Source organism: Python bivittatus, unplaced genomic scaffold (assembly GCF_059951505.1).
Source record: "Python bivittatus isolate LINGU-HERP-01145 unplaced genomic scaffold, Pbiv_v1 ctg000850_np1212, whole genome shotgun sequence".
In the NCBI taxonomy this organism is placed as follows: Eukaryota; Metazoa; Chordata; class Lepidosauria; order Squamata; family Pythonidae; genus Python; species Python bivittatus.
Genome location: NW_028277112.1, coordinates 62,259,357 through 62,284,507, shown reverse-complemented (window position 1 = coordinate 62,284,507; position 25,151 = coordinate 62,259,357). Strand labels below are relative to the sequence as shown.

General features: G+C 37.6%; 1 protein-coding gene across 8 annotated transcripts in view; it reads right to left on the bottom strand.

The window, feature by feature from the left end:
- Positions 1 to 4,029: 4,029 nt before the first annotated feature.
- Positions 4,030 to 25,151, bottom strand: part of NRG1 (neuregulin 1) — a 173,575-nt gene continuing 152,453 nt past the window's right edge. For 3 of the 8 annotated variants that reach the window (XM_088129887.1, XM_088129888.1, XM_088129883.1), the window contains 5 exons: positions 19,152 to 19,254; positions 16,363 to 16,489; positions 13,242 to 13,372; positions 12,491 to 12,694; positions 4,033 to 10,633 (listed from right to left, as the gene is read on the bottom strand). In XM_088129887.1, the coding sequence (XP_087986013.1) occupies positions 9,979 to 10,633; positions 12,491 to 12,694; positions 13,242 to 13,372; positions 16,363 to 16,489; positions 19,152 to 19,254 (1,220 nt within the window). In that variant the 3' untranslated portion in view covers positions 4,033 to 9,978. Of the gene's footprint in view, positions 10,634 to 12,490; positions 12,695 to 13,241; positions 13,373 to 16,362; positions 16,490 to 19,151; positions 19,255 to 24,434; positions 24,459 to 25,151 lie in introns of all 8 variants that reach the window. The other 5 variants (XM_088129886.1, XM_088129890.1, XM_088129882.1 and 2 more) reach the window with 4 other exon arrangements.

Genomic DNA, 25,151 nt, shown 5'->3' with positions numbered 1-25,151 from the left:
TTCCCAGGTAGCAAACACAGGATAGCCAAACTGTTAATATCGGTAGACAAAATAAATGAACATGGAGTTTTCTTTCTTTTTCTGTTGCAAAAGTTCACCCTGGTGCCCTCTATGATATTATTAGCATCTCACCCATCCTTTCTTCTGATTAGGTCAAAGCTGAAAAAGGGTGTTCTCTCTGTTCTTGGGAGCCTGTCTATACTTTTGGTGGTATCTGTGGAAGGAACTGTCTTTTTCCTTTTGCCTCAGGGAAAATGTGACCTTCCATCAAGCAACCCCCTCCCCCCCCATCCACCCCCTTGTTATTCTGCTACAGCATCCTCAGAATAGAAATAACAAACTACTTACATTCATTTGGTTCTCATTTGGATTGTATAGCTTATGCTCTTGTCAGGGTCAATTTTTCAAGAAGTATATTTCAAGAGACTTTAATCCCATTGCCTAAAATGGAAAATAGAGCTTTCCTCCTGCACTACGCAGTTGCCTTATTGAGAGAACTTAAGAGATGCAGTAGAAGTTCCTCCTCCTTATGTCTAATAACTGGAATTGTTTCCCAGCCACACCTATTCCTACTTATTGATAACACTAATAAATTGAGGGATGCTGTGATTCTAACCCTGAAGCTGCTTTCTGTGAATTAGTTTAATCAGAAAGGAAAGGTAGGTGAATGGGAAAATGAGAGCTGGCAATTGAAGCATAGGAGGCACCTGAGATACTTTCAAGAAGACAGATCTCAAGAATTGTAGCTGAGGTTCTGTGAGAGTTCTTACAACAGCTAATGCAGTGGTGGCCTCTGGCTATATCCGATCACCAGCTGACGTTTTGGTGGCTTCTAAGCCCTCTAGAATACATTGGCAAAATTAAATGGCAAACAAATCAGCAATACATTTTATTTTGTCTTTTCAAGAGCAACTTAAACTGCATTGGGAGGCTTAAAACATCTATTTCCCATAATCTTTCTATTAATAATTTTATAGTAGTAAAAAAAGAGGTCATCTGTTCAGCCTCTGCCACTCTGGTAATGTCATTGTATCGCTGCCATGCCCCCCTATGGCCCAATGAGGCCAAACATCTTGAAAAAGAAATGCATCCCACGGATTTAGAAGGGGTCAATCCCTCATTTATGTAACACTTCTAGGTATGTGTTATGGTGGACCAATATAATCTATATGCACATTGATTTGAAAGTGAAACTTTTACACGCATTTAAGAAACCAAGATTTTTCCACTTTATCAAACCCATAAAAACTTGGGGGAAAAAAAGTAGTAACTCTAAATATGTAAGCCCACTGACTAGTTGTGCCCTCATTCTCTAAATCTTCCAGATTTCAGTTTCTCTTCCCTCATCCCTTAGAAGCTGATCCACCGTACTGTGAATCCCAAATTGCTGTAATGCAATTAGCATTTTGCGTTAATGCTTTTTCTATCACTTCTGATAATCAGCCTTTGCATAAACACAATTAGCTGGACGTTGTAACATCTGTGCTCTTTTAAGATAAGAGGTATTTCACTGGTAAAACAAATTCAAGATTTGTTGGTAGTGTTTATAGATCTGTTTCTATTGGTACTAATTAATATTGCTAAACTGTAGTGATAAAACCTTCCTAGTGCTGTTCCTATGAAGAGCTGAAACATCTGCACCGTGATTTGCCCAACCTTTCTTTTGGTTATTCTTCATATCTCAGGGTATATTTGTTTATAAGCTTGAAGTTTGAAAGAATGGATGTTCATTCAGGATTTCTCACAAGACAGTCTGCATTTTCATGCACTAAGCCAGTTTTTCATTGTTGTTTTAGAAAACGAGACTGCAGTCTGTCTCATGAATATTATGGTGATGGAGTTCTTTCTTTTGCACTAGATAGCAATGCAAACCAAGATCTCCCTCCCTCTTCCTAATCTCATTGTGCTGATGAAGATGATTTGGGGGAGCATTAAACAGTTTTGTCACAGTATTCTCCATTTCAGAAGATAAATAAAATTTGGGAAAGTGCCGGACCCAGAAACAGGGAGACAAGCCAGGCCTTAGTTTGTCCAAGCAACTATAACTTTATTCTTTTGGTAGAATTGGAAATTATTGAACTGCCCTAAGATGATGTACCAAGGACTATCCACAAATTATGTATGGGTGCACTTGGTGTACATAGAGGTGGAAGGAGGAGTATGAGATTTCATTTTGTTGCTCCTACCTGAGTTTGGGGAAAACAACCACCTCTAATAGCCTCCCCGCAATTTGGTGTCTTCCAGATGTCTTGACCTGCAACTTTCAAAATTCCAAGCCAGTTACTTGGGAATCATGGTAGCTGCAGTCTACTATTTCTGGAAGAACCTAATTTGGGAACACTCATGTACTTTTAGGATTTGCATAGTTTCTTTCCCAAATTTTGCCAGATAGTGGTGAGGGAGGTGGCAAGAATGATCATGCCATTGTAGACATATGTATTAATGGCATGTGTATGTCCTAGTCCTACCTCAAGTGAATGAAATTCAATGCAGCAGGCATTCCCAGTCAAGTGCCCTTCAAATATCTGACACTACATTTCCCAGGATGCTCAACCAGCACACCCAAATAATAGCCAACCAGTTGCTAACACTGCCACCTTTCTGGCAAGCTAGACTTTGGGCTCAGTTTATAATGGACCCTCTGGCAATTATCATCCCCTCTCTTCTTGAACAAGTTCATAATCCTTGTCTGTATGTCAGGAGCTTGTCTCAGCAAACAAAGGGCATCTCCTTAGCTGGGAAGCATGTGAACTAGAACCTTGATTGTCTCCTAGATCAATTCCTCTAAGAAAAGAGTATCAGAGCTACAGCTTAATATACAGTACATGAGTGCAGTAATAATTTGGGAAGTTTTGCCTCTTAGCTAAAAGAAAGTTACTTTTGAATTCAATATAGTTGAAACTGCCTATCCAGTAAGATCTGGGAATAGGTTTGCTGAGATCCCAAGGAAATGCCATCTTCAAAGACCCCAGGCTTAAGCTTTCTTGGTAAAGGCCCCCTCCTTTGGAACAGCTTTCTTCCCAGATATTTGCACTAACCCCTTCTTACAACATTTTTGGAGGCCATAAAAAACAAGGTTCTTCAGGATTTGGGGATGAGTAAAATCATGCTCATTCCTCAAAATGATGGCATTTCTGATTGATTTTTGTTTTTAATCTTAGTGATATTGTAAGCTTCTCAGAGTCTATGGAAATGGAGCAGTATATAAGTGACAGTCATAAGCAAACAACTAAACAAAACATACTCAATACCAAGGAAGTCTGATAGGACTGCACAGCTGCTGAAGGTTAGATTACCATAATCCAGTCCTCTGTTGAATGCCACATAATAGTGCTTGCTGTGAACAAAGAACACCAGCTTCATGGACAAGTGACCACTGGTGTATGTACAAGTACAGATTCAAAGCCAGGGCACATAAGCAGCATATAATGCAATGAAACAGTCCTGGAGAATAGCACGGGTCAGGATGTGTGTTATTCTCTGCTCTTCCTAGTAAGGTTTCTATAGGCTACTGAATATTAATAGAACTAAAATGCATTCAACTCATAGCTGACATGCAGTATCTAAGCAAGATACTTCTCAAAAATCTACATTGAACAGAATTTAGATTGGTTGCAGCAAATGTCTTTTTTCTAGTTAAGATGGGATACTAGATGTAGGTGACCAGAAATTAGAAATAGTCTTTCTAGTCTGCTCTGTTGCTTTCCCACATCTACATTTGTTTAGTATCTAGCACAGTGTAACACCAGCTGATCTGTGCAGGTTCCATGATCTTTTCCATGTTCAGTTTTGCTGCAAGTGTGACTCAAGGTCAGATATTTCTATGATTATTATAAATGGTTATACCTTGCAAGAAATTTTCCTTTAAAAAGTGGTTAATATTTCATACATGAAACTCCTGACAGTGATGTGGGTGGACATTTATGGGATTGCATAATGGTAAAATGAAGATATAAATTATGTATGGCAACTGTATTCTGAGCAATAAGTGGGAACCACACAGTATTAAGAAAATACCCCATGCTGGAATCAGGCTTAAGATCTATATAATTTAATGACTAACATTTTCCAAGTTTATGTCTGATTTTTTTTTATTATTTTGATGCTTTGTAATAGATTCTTTGGGGGTAAATGTCAAGCATACATTTGTGCATGTATGGTGCTTGTGAATATGATAAACAAATGCTCACATAGGTATACTTCTCAAGGAGAGATGTGCACTCAGTGGAAACTCATTTACTTCTATGGAATATGTTGCAAACATTAAAATATAACAATGAGAACTCCACAGCCTGACCATATCCTGCTCCTGTTGGGGAACTAAAGATGAGCGTGGCCCACATTTCCCTTTCCTACCATCACCACCATTATGAAGATTCTTTGCATTACTATAATGCCCCATTTACATTAGCAACATTAAAGACATGTAAGACATGTCATTGGATTTATTGTTGTTATTTTTTTATTGAACCCTGGTTAATGCTAAACTGCTTAGCAGCAATTAGACATGTGGTCTCTAAGAACACAGGCAACAAGTAGCAGACTGGATGGTCTGTCCATTCCAGCAATAAGAACAGAGAAGACTGGGAGGGAGCGTGATATTGACAACAGAGAATCCAACTTTTACTAACAGATGACATTAGAACTGTGTCACTGACATAGGTATCACCAGCTAGAGTAGAAAGGAGGGCAGGAGAATCTAATGGTCTGAAACAATCTGCAGGGCAACTGTGCCCTTACTACACAGTAGCAATTTATTCCAGCACCTCTTTTACTGAAAATGAGCAATACAACCTTAAATAAATCAACAATTGCTTATTGCTTGACATTTGGGATTATAGAATCTTTAGTTTATCAGTACCTTATGGCCTTCCACTCTGCATTCTATGTACAATTCCATTACAATACATTCTTTCTAGATCAATAAATTATTTTTTTTTGGTAAAAGAAAGAAAAAAAAAATAAAGGATACATTACAATTGTGAAAGGGGGAAAAGGATAACCAAACATATTTGACATATATCTTAAAATAAAGCAATGACTTTCTTTTTTCTTTCAAACACCTAAATATAAATAATAAGGAACATTGTGTTATTTACACTGTTATAATGGATATATAACTCATAAAGACAATAAATGATTGTGATGGAACATCCAAGTATGTACAAGATGTATTTACAAAAAGAATATATACTTAAAATGATATGTGGCCATTGCATTTCCTGCATTTCTCTGCAGCATTTCAGATTTGTTGAGCATCAGCCATTGTGGCTACAACAAATTCAGCCGGTGCTGAAAAAGGTGAAAACAGACTCTGCTTATGTTGCTTATTAAAGATGTGCAATTTAGCCAGACATCCACATATCTTGCTGAATATTCAAGTAGCCACTCCTTATTCTGATATCAACAATGGGAAAATATGGGCATCATGGTACTTCAACATAAAAAAGGAAGAAAAACTATACATTATTACTTGTCCACCAGCTACTAATAGTGGGTAACATGGCTTAGTTTACAAAGGAACAGATTGTTGGCTGATGAAAATGTTTATGTGCAGAGACCCCTGATACCCTGTTCTATGCACGCAGCATCCAGTCTGGAACTTTAATTGGTGCATTTTCTTAAGATGCCAAACCATTTATTATGAGATGTCTGACCTGAACTCAAGCATCAACTACATTCAGAAGAGCAGTTCTTTATTCCGACTGCTGTTTCACTTGACATAACTTTTTTTTTTTCCAAACCAAAGATTAAATAGAAGTGAGCAGAGATACCACACTCAATACGTTTATGGAATAAAGTTTGAATGCGTAAAATAAGATTGCCCTGAGAATTGAAATTGCCTTTCATATTTTTTTTTAATACATTGGATTTTTCTACATGATGTTTTGTGGGAGTTGTTGAGAGGAATGGCTTGTAACCCATTCTTGCTTATAACCCATAGCTGTTCTTCACACTACTGTAGAGGTTAACATTTATGCACACTTATCTGTCATGATGCAGCATTGATTTATAACCGTAAATGCACTGTCCACAGCTTAATTACCTAGGTGGAAAGTTCTTATTGTCCAAAACCAGCTCTAACACAATCCATTCAATTGTGCATTACAAAGGGATGAGAAATCAAGCAATATTCATGCACAAACTAATCTGGACACATCAATTAACAGAGTAAGATATTAAGCTAAGTGGCACAGTAGTGTTACCCATTACAACAGGGCATGCATAGTTTCATTCTGGGCTGAGGGCTGCATTTCGCCAGAGCGGTCAGCCCAAGTCACCCTGCCAAAGACTGGATGGACCCAGCACAAAAGAAACAGTAGGACCAGAGCAAAAATTCAAGTTGATTTAATTTAAATTTAAGCTTAGCTCAATGAATTTAAACGCATTTACATGATTACTCCCCATTAATTTAATTGCATTTTTCTTCTGGTACATTAATAATTGGTTTGGAGCCATTTTTCAAGATACATGCAATCCTTACGTGTGCTTCCTTAAAGTCAGTATTATATTAATTTAAACTCTCTCCCTGGCCCACATAAGTTGTTTTCCTATGTTTTAGAAAGCAGTAATGCAGTCAAGGGAACGTGCCTCTGAAGTCACCAGGAGTTGAGTTCCACTCAAAGAAAACTTCTGGCAGGGCCTCACTGAAAGGACAATGGGCTGAAATGCAAGAAGAGTCTAGCTGCTCTTCCTTCCCAGTCCATTAGCCCAGATTGAGATTCGGCAGCACAGAATAACAAGGCAATCAAAATGCATGTATTTTCTCTCCAGTTCCCCGGGGATCCCATCTGCAACAGCTGCAAGAAAAGTTTGGGGAATGATGAAGCACATCACGAATGCAGGGAGACCAGGCTCACGTACCTGTCAGTTTTGTATTGGGTACAGTTTTGTACTGATAAGCACAGAAGGGAGAACATAAGAAGGTGATGTCTTAGGTTAGGAAGAGTGAATGGGAAGACAATGAATGAAGTGATAGAAACATTAATGTAGTGGAAGAGTTTTGTCTGCCACAGCAGGAATAGAATGGAGAAATGTTCTTAAAAGGCATGTGTACAGAAGACTCTTGGGAGAACATGGTCATATTAATAAAATGTCTAGTTTCTGATATGCTTTTTAATCTGTACCATGTACTATAGAATCTGAACAGCTCTCTTGAAGTCTGAAATTATTTCTTCTTTTTCTTTTATATTGGAGTCCCAATCTACTCTATCAAGTACTGTAAATGAAATATGTACATTAGGAAGTGCCCGTTTCCCCCCATTTTCCCCCATACAGCCTAATCACTGTAGCCTTAATATCTGTGAAACAACAGAAAACTGAAGATAGATTACTGGAAAAAGTACGCATTACTAATAGCAGAGTCCACGTTCAATGTCAAGGATTAGTAACATTCTAGAAAACTTTCCTCTGGTCTGTCCAACCTTATGCTTAAGAAAGAATGACCCTGTTCATTCTTCTTACTATTTTAGAATATTTGGCATTTTAACCAAATAGTTCCTAGAAAATATGGGATTTTTGGAAAAGGGTTTATGATATCTGGAAAAGGCTTAGAAATAAGAACCCCTTAGAGGGTTCTTCAGCAATGCAGGAATATCTTTTTGCTTTGGAAAAGCAGACTTTGTCAATAGAGACGGATAATGCAATTGAAGCCTGTAAATGAACATTGGAAAATGCTGCATTTTAAAGTTATGAACCAAAAGTCAATACTCAACAAACTACTTCAACACCCAGTTGAAGTCAATGTAATGATTTGGAAACTTCCAGTGGATGTATGTGGCATAACAGGATTGTGTTTTACCAGTGGCTCTGAAATGTAATTATTACTTTATGTCATGACGCTAACCAGTTCTATACAGAATCTACTCTACTGTATACATTTTTCTAATACATAGGACTAGGATTGCCCTGTTAGCCTTCAGTGATCAGGTTAACATTCTCCAGATTTGGCCTCCTGTGAAGATACCAGTATTAAGTGAACTTGAGTACTTAATGAATTAAAAAAAAAAGTTTTTCTCACAGATTCTCCCAGGGCTCAGCAGCATCCGTACAAACCATCTTGCTTTTCATTCCCAAACAGTATCAACCGGACATGACTGCCAAAGGCTAAGAAGGCTGGGAGAGCAGGTTTGTGAAGCTTCGGCCTCTGGGCTGTGCTCTATATTGTGATATAAATCGAGGCTAATTTTGTCCCAGATTCAGGCCTCCCAAATAAATTACCGGCTTGTGAATCAAGAAGCGGCAGTAATGTTGCTGCTGGTGCCAAATTAAATATCAGACCTGTTTCTTTGAACTTGGTCTGCCCAAAAGATGCATAAAGCAGAGCAAGAGGTTACATATTTGGGGGGAAATAGGTGCATAGGTGATTACTTCGTCCCTATCTGCAGCACGGCACTCCGTCTCTCCCTCCTCTTGTTCCCCTCTGCTGAGGAACACGTTTCGCTTGGACAAGAGCTCCCCTCGCCTGCCTTGCTGTTTTTGCTCTAGAAACAGGACCCTTCCAAGCGACTGGGCCAAACTGGAGTTTAAACAAAGCCATCTGCTCTTTTCAGGTCCGCGTTGTTTCTCCAACATGCCTCGAAGAAAGAAGGCTTCTATCTATTTCTGGCTGCATGCATATATATATATTTATATAACAAAAACCCATGCATGACTGGGAACCTGAGAAGTATAACATGCTTGTCTTACAAATACTTAGGTAAAAAAACATAACAGGTCACTAGGCATACAGAACGTGTTTACCCTTTTCCATCAGAGCTCATTTTATCACATTTTGATTCCGTTTATATGTAAGCTAGAAAATTTAAGCACACAGGAAGAGATAATCCACTGCAAAATTGTATTTTGGTATTTGTCTTCCCCATTGAGAATGGGGAAAAAAAGTTATCTGCCTGAAAATTATTGTTTCAAAATGACTGTAATTTTAGCAGTGGCCTTTTCATTTCCTCTGCTTTGATTCACTTCCTTGATGGTCTACAAACACCTGCTCTGATACTGCAGTCTACTTAAGCCAGGATAATCCAGTAGCAGGTTCTCCCACGCAAAGGACACTAAAACAAGAAACTCCTTGTTCTTGGACCCATCCTATTAATTTAAAAGGTGCTTGCATAGAAGGACATCCTGCTAGACTGGATCCCATTATGTTTTGTCACACCATTGTGAACTGCTAGGAAACAGAGTTACATAAATTAAAACGGAGTGTGCATGTCTGTGTGTGTTTCGGTAGAAAGGGTGGAGGTGGTGGTAGTCATGACAGCTCCTATTTAAATTCAAACAGATTCTTGGGTAATGATATTCAACTGGACAGACCTACAGTGGTATCTAATATTGGATATAGCTCTACATTTCTGAAAGCTGTATTGTCCCTTTTTTTTTTTAACAATGGCATGCTGTTGGACCTACCCATTTTCTCAAGGGTCCCAAGATAAGCCTTGTTTCTGTCAGAGAGCAACTCATATAACGCAAGGAAATAGAAGCCTCTCAAAGAAGAAATGAGCAGGTTTTGTTTCTAGGTTGGTATGCCAACATGGATCTTTTTTTTTTCTTTTTTTTTTCAGAGCTACGACAAGCAACACAGGGACGGTTGCAGTTCTTACAGACCGTACGGCCAGTCACCATGAATCCGGTGGGAAACAGACTGTTAGAGACTTCTGCAAAATACTTGGAACAGCAGTCACTAGTAACTTTTACAAAACTTGCTCTCAACATAACATAAAGGCACCATTGATATCGTTCTCATTTTTGAAATACTGTAAAAAAATTGCTACATATGGCACATAACACTTTTGTATATACATTATATATTTAATTTATAAAAGTTTTTTTCCCCTCCTGTGTTTTCTTTTTAAATCCTAATAGCATAACTGCTAAAATAAAATAAATTGTTTTAATTTAAACATGGAGTATTTCATTATATAAAATAAAGTTTTACATGTGAATCTATGTGGGTTTTTTAAAGTGTTTTTTTTTTCCTTTTCTTTATACAGCGATGGGATCTTGGTTAGCTATTACCCCAGACAATCTTGCTTGCAACTCTTCCTGTGTTGAGAAGCGACTGGTTTGGTTAGTCCTAGTGTCAGCCAGCCTATATGCAGTAGCTGATTCTAGGTCGGCTGTTGTAGGGTTTTGTATGCTCAGAAAAGGTGTGTCTTCACCTATTCTTTCATCTTCTGTCTCACTCTCTGAGCTACTGTTCTCACAACTCGTGTCCGTGTCCATTTCCAATCTAGTGGAAATGTGGCCATTGGGCTTTGTTCTTTTTGCCCTCCGACTGTTGACTAGTTTCTTTGGAGGCTCTTGTGTAGGTTCATACTCCTGTGTGGTTTCATACTCCTCGTCCTCTACTATCCTCAGGGGACTTGGTGGTAGACTGTTGCTTTCATGGACAGGATTGTGGTGGTAAGAAGAATTGAACTGTTGCAAGTGAAGCTCGTATTTTTCCCGTAGCCTGGGTGGAGTCACCAGAAGGAGAGGCCTCTCTTCTTCTATAAATGGACTGACTGCCACAGATGGGACAGACATTGTTAAACTGGAGACTTGTGGGGACATTTCTGAAGCCGGTGATTTTGGAGAACTTGGAGTGTGGAAATCTACAGGAGACATGCGAGCTGGTGTGGTCATAGCAGATACATACCTAAAGAAGTATACATAAAAAAATAAGCTGGAGAATAACAATGTGATAGAACTATGATCATGATAAGAAGCATTTATTCTTCTATGACAGTGATAAGCATTTGTATTCAGATGAAATAGCTACACATTCTATAAATAGAAGTACAACTTCTACAAATAGCTACTAGCTATTTCTGGGGCTACAATGACATTGAATGATCATTTCTTCACTTCTCCTGATTTCCAACATGTAAATCCCATGCCTGTAAAGATGGAATATAGACAATACAACTCACTTTAATCTATGCTTTATTCCAGCCTTGGAATCTCTTGAGAGTTCTAAAGATATAAGTAAGATATAAGCCCCCTTATATCTTACTTACTTCTTACTTATAAGAAAGGGAGTTTGCATCTCTTCCTTCTTGTCTTTTTCAAAAAGATTTCCATCTTACTGCAAACAACTGAACTGAATACATCTATCCAAGCTCTAGGACTAAGAACAATTACATGCCAATTTGGGAATGAGCCACAGACCCAAGAAGATTTCAGACCTTCTTCAGCATTTCTTGTTTTGGTCCTCTTCAATGTCAGCCTTTATATGCAAAATTCAAATAGTTTCATTTTCCTAATTTTCAATAGCTTTTCCAGTTTTTGTAACTGTTTAAGGCAACCCAGGATAAAATATATATAATAAAAGCTACTTTGGAGAGTTAAATATTTAAAATTTAATGCTAATAGAATTAAAGGCCTGGAAGTGCAAATAGCTAGAAAGGAAATGAAAGGAATCACACCATTTTATACTTAAAAAATTTATCCAAGAGCAAATTTAAGTATTGTAGAGCAAAAGGCTCCACATTTCATATTGCTTCTATGAACATACCCAAATCGTATCAGTGTTATTGAGGAGAGTATGACTTGTTCATATTTATTTATTCATTTGCAATTTTTGCACTCTATTTTCTGTGCTACTGAACCTCATCAACTAGGAATCAGTGAAAGCACAGATCAGCTTTGCTTTCCAGAAAAGAAGCAAGAAAATGCTGTAAGGGGAGAGAATGAGCCAATTCAGTCAGACATTCTCCACAATCCAGATGTCTCTTAATTTTACCAGAAATTAATAGTGTGTAAAACTAATACAAATATGTGAAGACTACATTGATTCATGGACTCTAACATCTTCCCACGTAATAGGGTTTTCTTCTACTTCTCATCTTTACTTTGAAAGGAAGAGATGCTTTTAACTTGCCTTTCTATCTCTCTGTTCAGTCCAGGACAAGAACAGCCAATCAAAAAATCTTATTAAATTGAAAATGGTGCAACTTCCTCCATTGAGCACTCCCTTTTAAAGATTTACTTGCAACTCTTGTCTGCTTATATTGCTACTGTGGTTGCTTCTCCACTTGGACTGCAATTTTTCCCACACTTCTAATATAAATCACATCCACTGATCACAACATGCTATAGTAGTGAAGGTGACTTTGGCCATTTTTTCCATGCAACACTAACGGTTATGTTCTAATGTTAACTGGCCATATAAGGTGGTGATATAAGGCATAGCTTTCCTGCCATTACATTGGCACAGTGCTATAAGTCATGAGTGAGGAAATGGCCTTAAAGAAACCTGGATTAATTGTAAAACACACAAAGAAAAACCTAGCACAGAAGCACCAAAACACTATGAAAATGGCAAAATATTATATAAATATCAACTTACACAAATCTCAGTTTAGAATTTCTTGATCAAAAAAACCCAAAACAAAACCCACCAACCCTGATAAGATTTCAAGCTGCAATTCTCTCTCTGTCCTTTGTTAGGATCTGGATTCACCCTAGAATATGTCAGGTGGGTATCCTTCCTAAGATCAGCTCCCATGGATACCTTTCACTGTGTGGTGAGTCACGATAAGAGTCTGGTGTCTCTCGTGCATGCCGGAGGAAACTGTTGTATTCTCTTGGCCCTGCAATGCCGTTGAGGCGCCCGCGAGGGCCTGATGGGCTCGTGTGGCGGCTGTTCTCAACCGAGGAGCTCACAAGGGCTGAATGGCTTTCAGAGATTATGCTTTCGGTCCGACCGTTACTCCAACTGACCAAGAGCCGTTATGAAAAACAGAAGAGAACACTTTAAAATTCAAGCACAAGGAAGTGAAAAGAAAGAGAGTCTGACAGTGTGCTCTATGTATCTGTTTGGCAATAGTGTTTTACATTGGTTATGTTGCTGAATAACTGAGGTGATCATTCCCCCCAACTGTTGGGAATATAAAAAGATAATCGCTCAATCTTAAACCACTCTCATTTTCAGGATTTTACTATTAGGACATAATGAACAATGATGTGCTCCAAGTAAATTATGTAACTCATCATGGTTCAGATGATCATCAAACACACATCCAGATATAATAATTCTATAAGTGCCTGTGCAAATTAATGGTGTGATATGAAGTCCACAGAGAACAGAAAATAAGGCAGCAGTTGTGAAGAAGGGGAACTAATACATTGATACTGAGACTTGTTTCTTTTCAAAGAAAAAAATAGGAAAAAGAATCAAAGAAGTAAAGGAAGCTTAATAAAATAAAGCAAGCAAAATAAAGCAACTTATTTTATAAAATGCTAGTTTTATCTGAGCCTCCTACCTGTGGCTGGGTGTCTGGGTGACGGTTGTAGAATGGTGAGTAGTTGAGGTATAGTGACTTGTAGAAAATGATGCCTCTGTTTCTCTCTCAACAGCATGTTCACTGGATATTATGTTTTTAGATACGTATTGCTAAATAAAACAGATACACAACTTATATTTATAACACAATTAAAATCTACTGATCAATTCTATACCCTTTTGCTTTATAGATATATATGAAAGCATTTTAAACACTGAAGTTTAATGTATCTATCTATCTATCTATCTATCTATCTATCTATCTATCTATCTATCTATCTATCTATCATACTTATTATAGCCTCCCATCTCACACAAGGTGACTCTTGTTGTAGTACTTCTGAAATTAGCTGCAGTTCTTTATTCTCATGGGAAGACTTACTTTCCTAGAATTAATTCAAGTTAATGTAGAGTGAGTGGAAACAGCAGTTTATTATCTACAGAATTCTGTCACCAAAACTAGTCTATTTTAATGGGATTCACTGGTAGGAATAGGACTATTGCTCAGCACTATGGAGTGGAAGATCTCTTTTCTATGTTTTTGCTCACTCTATTTTTGCAGCCTCAACTGCTCATGAAGTGTTGGGTCCCTGAATTTTAATGACAGGGAGTTAGCCTTGTTCTTTATGAAATAGGTTAGGAATAGTATATTTTCCCTGTAATTTTATGAATTAGCCGTTCAAAATATTTAATTTGGCTGTCATCTGATGTCTCTGAAATAATCAAGAGAAACAATGGAATACTACTATAACAAAAACTACTGGCAGAAATGAAGGTTTGATTTTGAGGTGGCTAAATAATAGGCCTAGCTTGTCTACAACCTGATTCTTTCAGGGAATGATGTACTATAGGAAACGTCTGCACTTTCTAAATATTACAAAACAGATTATCCAGGAATAGGTGAAATCCTGCATCCAATGAAACTGATGGCAAGACTTTTATTGTCTACAAGGATGCTTAGGATTTTCCATATCCAATAAAACTGATTTAGCGGTAAACCCTGTATGGCTAGCTGGATGCTATTCTTGCTCTATTCCTATGGGAACTTCCCCACCCCATTCTTTTATATTGATCAGGCCTTATTCTTTAGTGTTTCCATTCAGAATGAAACCTACTTGAGCAGGGGGGAGGGGGAGGGAGGGAGAACAAGAGAATATGTATATACAATCTGAGAGGGAAATGTCTGCGAAAATGTCCTTGTTGCTTTTGTCCTAGCCAACAGATGTCCCTCCCTTTCAACCTGGCATAGAACAATTTAACCCACAGGCAGAGACATCTCTTCTTACTTTGCTGGGGAAGTTAATAGAACTACCTAAGCTATCACAGATGCATCATGAGCCATCCTCAAATATTCCTTCACAGTCATGGATCTTGCTTTTTTTGAAATTAATGTGGGCCATAGGCCCTGAACACACTTGGAAAGCAGAACAAAGTCATGAGCTCTGCTGAAATGAATGCAGGACAACCCACAGCAGAAACTGTTCTTTAGGCTAAAACAAGCAGAGAGCTGAAGTATTTGTTTTCCATACTCAGGGTCAATCATGAGAAAAAGGTTCAGTCATTCACTACACCAGGATTCATCTGACAGTTCCATGGATTCAGTTTTGTGAGAAAAGGCTCTGATGTGGCTTATCATTTACATGCAAACCTTGTTTTAGCCTCACAGACAAACACATACACAAACAGTGCCCTGTACATCCCTGACTTAAATGGTCCAAGCAGAACTGGTCGTGTTCGTCATTGCTTTAAATTTATATTCATCGTCTAGCTAATTGACAAGGCAACATTCCATGTACATACCCAGAGTAAAAAGCATGACAAAGTTATTTTACAGAAGCATATTCATTATCAACCAAAGGAAAAACCTTAAACAGCAGTTTTCAGCTACTATCAGCTCTCTATGCTAAAATCGTTTTAAAATAGGAAGGACCCAATTTATATCCTGAAAGTTTAGAGAACATTCTTATTAGGTCTCTCAGTTGAGTGAAGTCTATCAACAGGGAAGCACCACAAAGGTTACTTTCTCGCTTACAACCACTGCTCTAAGTTCAGATGGCTTCACTTGCCTAGCACATTTATCCTAGCCCACATATGCCTTTGATGTCTTGCACCCGATCTCCATAACCCACTTGCTAAAAGAAGTTTCCTTTGTTTTGAGGACAACTTCATTTACTTCCTACTTATGGGCTGGGACCTAGGATTGCTAGGACAGTCACAAAATTTCTTGTGGTCACAAATATTTTATGCAGAAAATTACTCCTTTAATCTTTAGGATCCCACCAACATAGAATTCAATTTATACTTCATCTTGGTTATTGACACCAACAGGTTTGTTTATATACACACACATACACACACACATATACACACACGCACACACACATACTGTACACACACAAATACATGGATATACATACATGCTCACTTACCACTTAGTAAGGAAGCTTTTTAGTACTTTATTCATAAAGTACTTTTGTAGACCTGCTATTAGTTTTTAATATATAGTTTCTTTTTATTAGCAGTTTTTTCGGTAGTCTTCTATTATTTGCATTTATAGCATTATAGTAAACCATTTCTTCTATTTTTATTGATTTTAAAAATGTTTCTCTCTCTTAATTTGAACCTTATAACATCTCATAAAAATTGTACAAAATGCTAATTAGGGACAATAAATGAAGGTTATAATAGTACATTAAAATGGTTTCTTTTGTGGACAATGATCTATTATTGTTGTTGTCGGTCGCACAGTCAGCCAGATGTTTAGACTGGATTTGGCATTTTTATCCAATTATCAAGTATTATTATTATTACTAGATTTTTATCCCAACTTTTCTATATACTATATAACTCAAGGTGGTGAACATACCTAACACCCTGCCTCCTATTTTCCTCACAACAAACAAACAACCCCACCAGGATCTAAATGTAACTTCAAAAACTTCAAATGATACTTCCATTATTTTGTCAAACCAGTGGGAGAATAACATCTTAGGAAAGCAGCACTGACTATTTTTTTAAGAAATTGTTAAGAGGACTAAATGTCACTCAAATACTGATGAAGAACTGATCACAAAACTAATTACAGTTTATGTAAAACTTACATTCACCAACTGGACGTTTTCTGGTGGTGGGTGAGGATGGTGAGGCCCGTTTGCCATGTTGACCCTGTGATTGCGTTCTGATCGAAGGCCCTGCCTGAGACGGTCATGTAACTTTTTTCGCTGCTTCCTGAATTTGAAATATGGAACAGCTTTAGCAGTCAAATGAATAAAATAATTCTATAAGCCCTATTGACCACTAGCACATTTCCATTACAGAATGTAATTTTATCATTTGAAGGTTCCGAAATTCCAGGAGCTGTTAGGACACACAGTATTGAACTCTGCCAGTGTTAAGAGAAGATTTATTTGCAAATGAAGTTTCTGATATAGTATCTGGCATCCTGAAACGATAACAATCTCATCCAGCAGCCAATTACATCACAGTATCATATGAAGATGCTACAGAAAGCAGATTGTACTCCAGTGACTTGTAATACATGTAGCCAAGGGCAGGTTATTAGATCCAGTGGAGTAGAATTTTCTAGGAAAGTAGTTTTTTTGCCCTCTCCTGTATTTTCTGGCAAAAACAGCACACTGGAAACCTTATCCCCTGTGGTTAGGTCTTTGTAATATATCCGGATACAGGACCCTTTGGAAGACCTTATTCTGAACTCCCCAGCTAGCCTGTTGCCTGCCAGCAACCAACAACGTACAGCTGTGGACTCTGCGTTGTTTTTTCTATAGCAGATTTGCTAGGCAGTTTACTTCTGTCTGCAAAGATATGGGAAAAAAATACAAGGTCTTCTAAAATAAAAATATCAGAAATAAAATGGTTCCCCTCTGTATGGAATCAAGATATGACCTCGATTCTGAAAGAGACAGCAATTACTGGCGGAACTTTTTCAACTAATTCAGTCATAAAAATGCTGAGTCACTCACTGACCTCTCCTGCACCATGGATGAGAGGAGAATGCCACATTAGCTGCAAACTCAACCAGGCTGAAGACATATGCTTGATGTTAGTCCAAGCAGACAACAGCACACTCTCTATATATTGATTTTTCTCTCAGTACAGGGAGGGGGGAAAAGCCTTCTCTTTGATCTGTCCAAGACTAGAAATATGGACTCCCCACCCATCTCACTGAGAGAGCCTCCATTATCTCCATATATGGAAAGGAAAATAACATTTCTCTTTTGCAGAAGAGTGAAGCTGGCAGGTATTCCTTCCTTCAGGGACAGAATTTTGGAGGAAGAAGAGACCGTGTTACCTATTCCCAAAGTCCTGCCCTGATGTCATCCAGGGGATAGGATGTGTATATGAGAAAAAAATTCAATTACTAGGCTGGATTCATTGTCCCACTCCTGCTCTCAACAGAGATATTAAACTAGTTTGATTTTGGTTTGTTCTCACATAAATCAGGGGTGAGGGGCATTATTATTTAATTATTATTGTTTTGGCCATGGGGACATCAGGAAGGTGGTTCTTTTGGGGAAATGGGACACTTAAAAGTATAAATAGGAACTTCAAGCCTTGTAGGACTCTGGGTTATCCACCCAAGACTTAAATGCACTATGGTTCCATGGATTTGGATAGAGAGATTTCTTTAAAATTGGAAGTGATGGTTCCTCATCAGAGTCAAAGAAGCAAAAGGTCAGGAAGCAAAGGGTCAAAGTTCAGTTTAGCTCATTTTTATGGTTCCCTATTATGTCTAAACTAAGCTTGTGCCCTTTCTATAACTGAGAAGATGTCACCATTGAAAAATGTGCACCATTTGTTTACATAACATTCACTATTATTATGTACACTTCTAAAATGATTTAAAAGTAATGCTTTGGACTGTGCACATGCACAATACCTCTCTGCACTCTATTAAAGCACTCAAGGGAAGCTAAGAGGAAAATCCCTACACCTACAGTATAATTCTTCATTAAGTTAATTGTAACATAGATATCACCTTGATTAATACTTTCACTGAAACCACACCAATACTGAATGTAATTTCAATAGGGAAAACTTAGATAGAAAATTTTGGAAGTCTTATCAAGTTTAATAAAAGATAGTTTTATGACTTCTCTCCATTCAGAAGATGGATATATGAAACAATGGGATGGCAACTTGAAGGTTGGGTATTTCTTTTTTTCTTTTTTTAATGCCATAAAAGTAAATATTTTTGCCTATAAAAATGTATCACCAATATACTTCGCAATACATAGCTCTGAGTCTGAAGCATTTTTGTCTGAAGAGCTCATACTGAGGAAAGGCTTCAATGCTTTAACTTGGAAAGATAAGCATAATCATAATGATTGTGAAAGAAAGCTTTAAAACATTTCCTGAAAGTAGTAAAAAGTCAATATTAGTTTATATTTAAATAAGAAGCCATAATATAAACAATATCAATTGTTGCCAACTGATTGGGAGGGGGCAGAAGTTTGGATCCCAAATTTCATTTATCAGGCACCTTTTGACATTCATTATTAGTGTGCTTCGCCACATCTCACACACTGCTAAAGATAAAGACAATTTTGGATTTAAGCCCAGTGTAGTCATTGTGTGTAATATTACGTGGTACAAGAAATTTAAAATGTGGAAGCCCTTTAAAGCAAATGGGATGTTTTTGCAATGATCTCAGTGGATCATCATGAATGAGATTAGATTCTAAGGGATCATTTCCTATGTGAAACTGTGACAGATTATACAGCACGTTCCAGTATACCTACAAAGCTACAGAGAAATTCTTAAGTTTATTTAGCCATTTAATTGTGTATTAATAGATTCAAACACATTTTTTAGCTTTTTGTTTTTGAGGTCCTGATTACAGAATTATAGAAAAAGGAAAAGGAATGTTTACTTGGTTTTGCAGTATGCCACAACACACATGATGCCCACTACAAGGAGAGCAATGCAGATGCCAGTTATGGTCAACACCCTTTTCTGGTAGAGTTCCTCAGCTTCTAGAAAATGAGAAAATATAGATGGTTATAACATGTACACTGGATGAAAAAAACAGACAAATGCAGCCTGCAGACTGTCATCGTACAGTGAAATTTTGACAAACTTTACACTCAGAAATTACGCACTCTATTCAATATCACTGATGTGTAAAGCTTAAAATAAAGAAAATGTAAATTAACTCAAACCACAATTCGGTATTCTGAACTAAATAAATTTAAAATACATAAATTTAAAATGTATGAAGTTGTCTAATGAAATAAAAACAAGGCACTGATGTTGTTTACAAGTAGGGTTTTTCTTGCAAAGAAAGCTGGGATGAAGATCCTTTTTGGACCTTCTCTCTTCCCAATTCTCTCTTCCCACTCCCTTGTAGTAATTTGAAATATCCAGGTGTTTTTCCAATATTATCTTGGTCCACACCAATCTGTACATGAGGAATGTTACAGTTCTACTTTGAATTTGGCTTGCCATTATGCCACCTGTGAAGATTACATAATTAATCAGGAACTGACAATGACATTTAAATTTATCCACCGCTCCAGTAGGCAATAATGCATTGTACCATAGACATTATATCTTGGACTGAATAGTAAAAACAACACAAAACACAAAAAACAGAATTCTGTTCTGCTGCAGTGACCTCACTCTAAGATACTGTATCAATATGAACTAATTCTTAGGGTAAACGATGTTTAGCCTGGAAAAGATAATCACATCCCACTTGGCAAAACTTAATTTGTATGCTAAACAAAGGAAATGGTACATTTAGAACACTGATACTAATGGTGCACAGGATTAAACGTCAGAATGAGCCAGAACTCTGTATTCTTTCTATTTGGTTGCTGAAAAACGTATTTTAGCCTTTAATATAAAACTGTGTAATCACCTAGATGCCAACCTCAAAGTAGCCAATGTGTGGGCAACCAACAAGAATTTGCATTCATGAATGAGAATGCTTTTAGGGACATGACAATTCAGAAGTAAAGAAACGGGAAAGGAAAAATCACTTCCAGTACTCTTGGAAATGAGTTTGTCATCAATGGAACAGGATTTGAAAATCTGTTACTTTTCTCCTTTGTGATAGTTTGTATTTAGCAATTTCCTGGTCTGGTGATCTTTGTATGTTTGCAGATAAGACATCTGCTGGGGCTTGCTTTGCCTTAGCCTGTTGTTTCAGATTGATTTCTGGCAATAAGCAATGTCAGTGCCCAAATTCCTGACTTCTGTGGTCACTGCTGCTCTAAGGATCCAAATATTTACTTAGACACTGACCCAATATATCGTTTGACTCTGTCATGTTGGCCAAGTGCCAATCACTGGCAGTGTCTGCTGATATGCGGTGCCATTTATTGATATTAGCCATTTTGGAGAAAAAACATGATGTCTGGAATTTTTTTTTAATGGAATATGGGATTTGGCCACACTTCTTTCATATGGCAAAATGGTTAACTCAAAGGGAGGCTATACCCCTGTACCGAAGAGTAAATCCTAGTGAGTTCAATAAGGCTTCCTTCTGAATAGATCTATATGGGCTCGGGCTGTGAATAAAGGAATAAAGGCTATGTTACCAGCTTTTGGCTTTCCCCTGACAAGACTTTGAATTCTACAACAGATACTTACAAACAGCTTAATGGATAACAAATTCTTGTGTGCTTGGCTCAATTGTGCCATCAGAGTGGCCCTTTTGTGTTTTAGCTCCTACTTTGTGGAATCAATTCCACCTTGAAGAACATGGAGTCTTATCTCCTGAGGTTCAAAGACACTTCTTTTTTCAGGGCCTTAATGAAGTTTGAAGCATCTTTCTTTTTGATTTCAGTATCTAATACCAGTTTAAATTATGGTTGTGCTGAGGTTAGATAAAATCTGAAAAAATTACTATGTTATGATTTTTATTGTTTTCTTCTTACACTCCTCTTAGGTATAAGGTATAAGGACTAGGCTAGGCTAGACGAGTCACTAAATTTTCAGCCTCACTGGCCATGAATTATGAATTTGAGCATAAATATATAGGTTGGAGAAAGCAAATTAGCAAAGATGACTCATTACTTCTTTTAGAGTCTTGTTAAGAGCCACTAGTTATCCTTCTAAGTCCCTTAAAATTAATTATATTCAATGGGATTTATGTGAAGGTAACTGATTTTAAGGGCATGTTAGTATTTTTCTCCAAATGTTTTTCTCTGGTGGGCATCACTTCTCCTAACCTCTCTGAGCATTCCATTGAAAATAGCCTTTTTGTTTTAAAAAAGAGAGCATCACTTTATCACATCCACATTTAACTCTGAGGTCTGCTTTTGGCACTGCAGCTTGTAATTCCAAATGAACCAAAACTGAAATTTAAAAACTATCTTTCAAACCTTCATATCTATGATACAATGCATCTTATTGCTTCCTACAAACCAATCTCAATACAAACATCGGTTAACAAGTTTCTGAACATATTCAGACAAAATTAACAATACTGATTATGAACAAAAGGAAGGAAAGATCAGTTTTGTGAGAAAATAAAACTAGAATGCTCAAATGATTATACAAACAAAAATCCAAGAACAGGAAGTAAAAGTACTGAAACAAACACAAATATGGGAGGAGGGAAAGGAGAGAAAGAGGAAGGGAAGGAACAGATGAAGGAAGAGGAGGAAGCTGAAGGAAAAGATAAGGTTAGAAGTTGAAAAGTCAACTATAGGCCTGGCACAGCATGCTTGATAACTGGAAGAAAGAGTGAAGAAAAATGCTTGAAAGTAATATTGAAGCAGAGTTTGAAGGGATTTCACATACAGCATAACTCCCAACCTATGCTCACCTGAAAGCACCGATTGATTAGCCAAAGACTGGAGTCTTATTAATATTACAATACAACAAGAAATAGCAAAAGCCATGCTAGATGCAATCCAGTAAATAGGAAATAGTGCAGTTTTTAAAGGGTTAACATAATTCTCTTTGTAGCATCAGTCATTAATTGGTTAAAATTGTGCGATTGCTTTCCTCCTGCCCACAATAAGCCTAGTATGGGTGCACAGGTTGTATGAATCCCAGGATGCCACCAAATGACACCTCTATTATCAAGCCTTTCTCACTGCAATGACACACAGGAAGCAGTACTTTTCAAATTGCACAGAAATGTTATGCACTGTTTCCAGACATTTCTGCATGGAAAGATAGGAGATATTATAGTGTTCTTTGGTGGCAGCTCGTTGGCCAGCTTAACATGTCACCTAACTATGAAGAAAGAGTTCTGTAAAAGCATAATGCTTGATCCTGCTCTCGCCTTATTAAACAAAATTAATAGTATGTTTTTTTCAGACCTACAACATGCTGTATATGATGCATTGTGCCTTTCTAGTGATGTTTTCTATAAATGTTTACTGCAACACAAAACCTGGTTGGGCCATATTCACAATGAATTTGCATCTCCTTTGTTGTCCTCTCATCTTCTCATTCTTCCAGTCTCCTCACCTCTAATAGTCCTGCTCATCCTCTCTTGAGCTATGCAGCTTCTCTAGAAATTTTAGTATTGTTGTGATCAATAGGATGTACTTTTGCCCCCTCCAAAAAGAGCATCCTCTTTTGCAGACTTGGATATATGGCCACAATGATGCATGTATCATGGGGAGGTGAGGAATGTATTCACATTACTGAACCAACATTCCCTTTCTCCAATCTACTTGGCTCCTACTGTAGGCCACATGCAGCATGATGTGGATAGGGATATGTATTTGAATATAGTTCTTTTTGGGAGGATTATGCACCATGAGATTTATAGCCAACCATAGCCACATTATGACATCAGGAGAAAGTTCTGCCACATAGTGAGGTCCTAGAGCTGCCACTATAGAATAATAATGAAAAGAATGCCAGCCATTTAGCTATAGGCTACATTCTCCTTTCCTTTTTTTCTGAATGAGACCATACAATGGTTTAATTTAATATTGCCAGGCAGCCAAAGTGACATCATCCTGGATTGCCTAGGCATCATAGTGAAGAAGCCCTAGATGGCAGTGAAACAAAAGCATCCAGGGTTGAACACAATGTAAAAGTAAGAAAAAGGAAGAACAGCACTATTTTGCCAATGGATGCCCACTCATACATCTCAGATCCGAAGCATCTGAAGCTTGACAGTGGGCATATAAGCTTATGTTTAGAAACGCAGGAAGTCAGTACCCAATGCAACTTTGAAATCATCTCTAGCCCTAATAGAAAACAGAGAGTTTAGATGTTAAAGCTTAAGCCCTGAGTAAGATCTAATCAAGAGTTTGAGGCAGCATCAAATCAAATTGAAACAGGGAATGAAAGCAACAAGTCAAAGCTGATCATGTGGTAAGGACCGACCTCCCCATCTCACTTCCTTAACTTGAGAATAAATTTCTGGTTTGAGTAACAAGGAAAGGGTTGTAGCTCTGAAATAAATAGTTCCAGGTTCAATCCCCAATATCTTCAATTAGGGCTGGAAAAACAAATCTACAAAAGGCTGCTACCCTGTGTTGACAAAGTGGTCTTACTCAATGGAAGGTATTTTCCTATAATCTTGAAGGCCCCCTGCTTGATCTTTACATTCCGTATGCCTTGCTCCACTTTTTTTATGTTCCACCTTCTTTTCTCTTACGCCCATGATATAACCTTCTTCCTTTGCATGGCACAAATCCAACAAGTATTTTAATTTTCAGTCGTCAATTGTTTTATGGAAATGCCCATAAATGGGACTTGCAATGGCAGAATGACTTTAAATGACTCCTAACACAGGCTCTGTGTTTTTAAATAAGGGTTCCGTAGTTCCAAAAAGATTTCTCCTTTTAATTTTCTGAATGTTTTTCCAGCAGTTAATTTCACAGATGAAAATTTCATAGGTGCATACAGAGATAGCAGCAGTAATATATTGTTGCAAATGTCTTAAAAAACGTGCCAAGCTATCCATCAGAAAAGTTGATTTCCTGTCTTTCACGGGCAGTTCAAGCATATTCCACAGTGGCGTGTGTGTGTATCTCTCTCTCTCTCTCACACACACACATACACACACACATATGGTTATGAGAGCTGAGTTAAGTGCAAACAGGGAGCTGGCAAAGGCTGTTATAGCTGTATGATCCCTTTTAAAGCATAAGGAGGTTGGTTAGGAATTGAAGGTGGGGAAATAAAAAAAAGTTTTCAATCTCTCAGCAAGCTAAAAGGAACGATTGGTCCATACCCATAAATTCAATCCCAAGATGCTCTGCCAATGCAGAAAGTTGACATAAAAAGAAAGAAAAGGGAAAATAGTTTCAGAAAAGAGCAATACACTGTACTGAAAAAACAAATTACACATGGATATTATTCCTAATAGGTGTCTGCACAATGAGACAGGACAAATGGCATAAGGTTAATGGGACGGAGCTCATGTAAGCTTTGCCAGGCTCTTTTTTAAAAACCATTCAGAAAATTATGGCCTCAAAACAAACCACACAATGGTTATCTGTATATAATCTATAAGAACATGATGACTGCACCAATGTATTTTAACCCTTAAAGATATTACCAAGGTATCTGTATTTACTATATCATCTATGTCACATTTATAGTATAAAATGCCTCCATATAAAACATCTCTATCCATATGATCCATAGTGGGGCACTGATTTTGGAGCTCACTATACACTGATCCTTGTTTTCATCTTACAGTGAGCTCTGTCAAGTCAGTTTATTTAGTCCAGGGTTTCTCAGTCTTAGCAACTGTAAGATGTGTGAACTTCAACTCTGAAAATTGCCCAGTCAGCATTCTGGGAATTGAAGTCCACACATCTTAAAGCTGCTGAGATTGAGAAATGCTGCTTTAGTCTGCTGCAAGCAGAATCAAGTTTAGTTTGCTGTAGGCTCTTGGGTCTGTAGTGGTGGTAGCATCTTCTGCGGTTTTCAAACTGATTGGGAA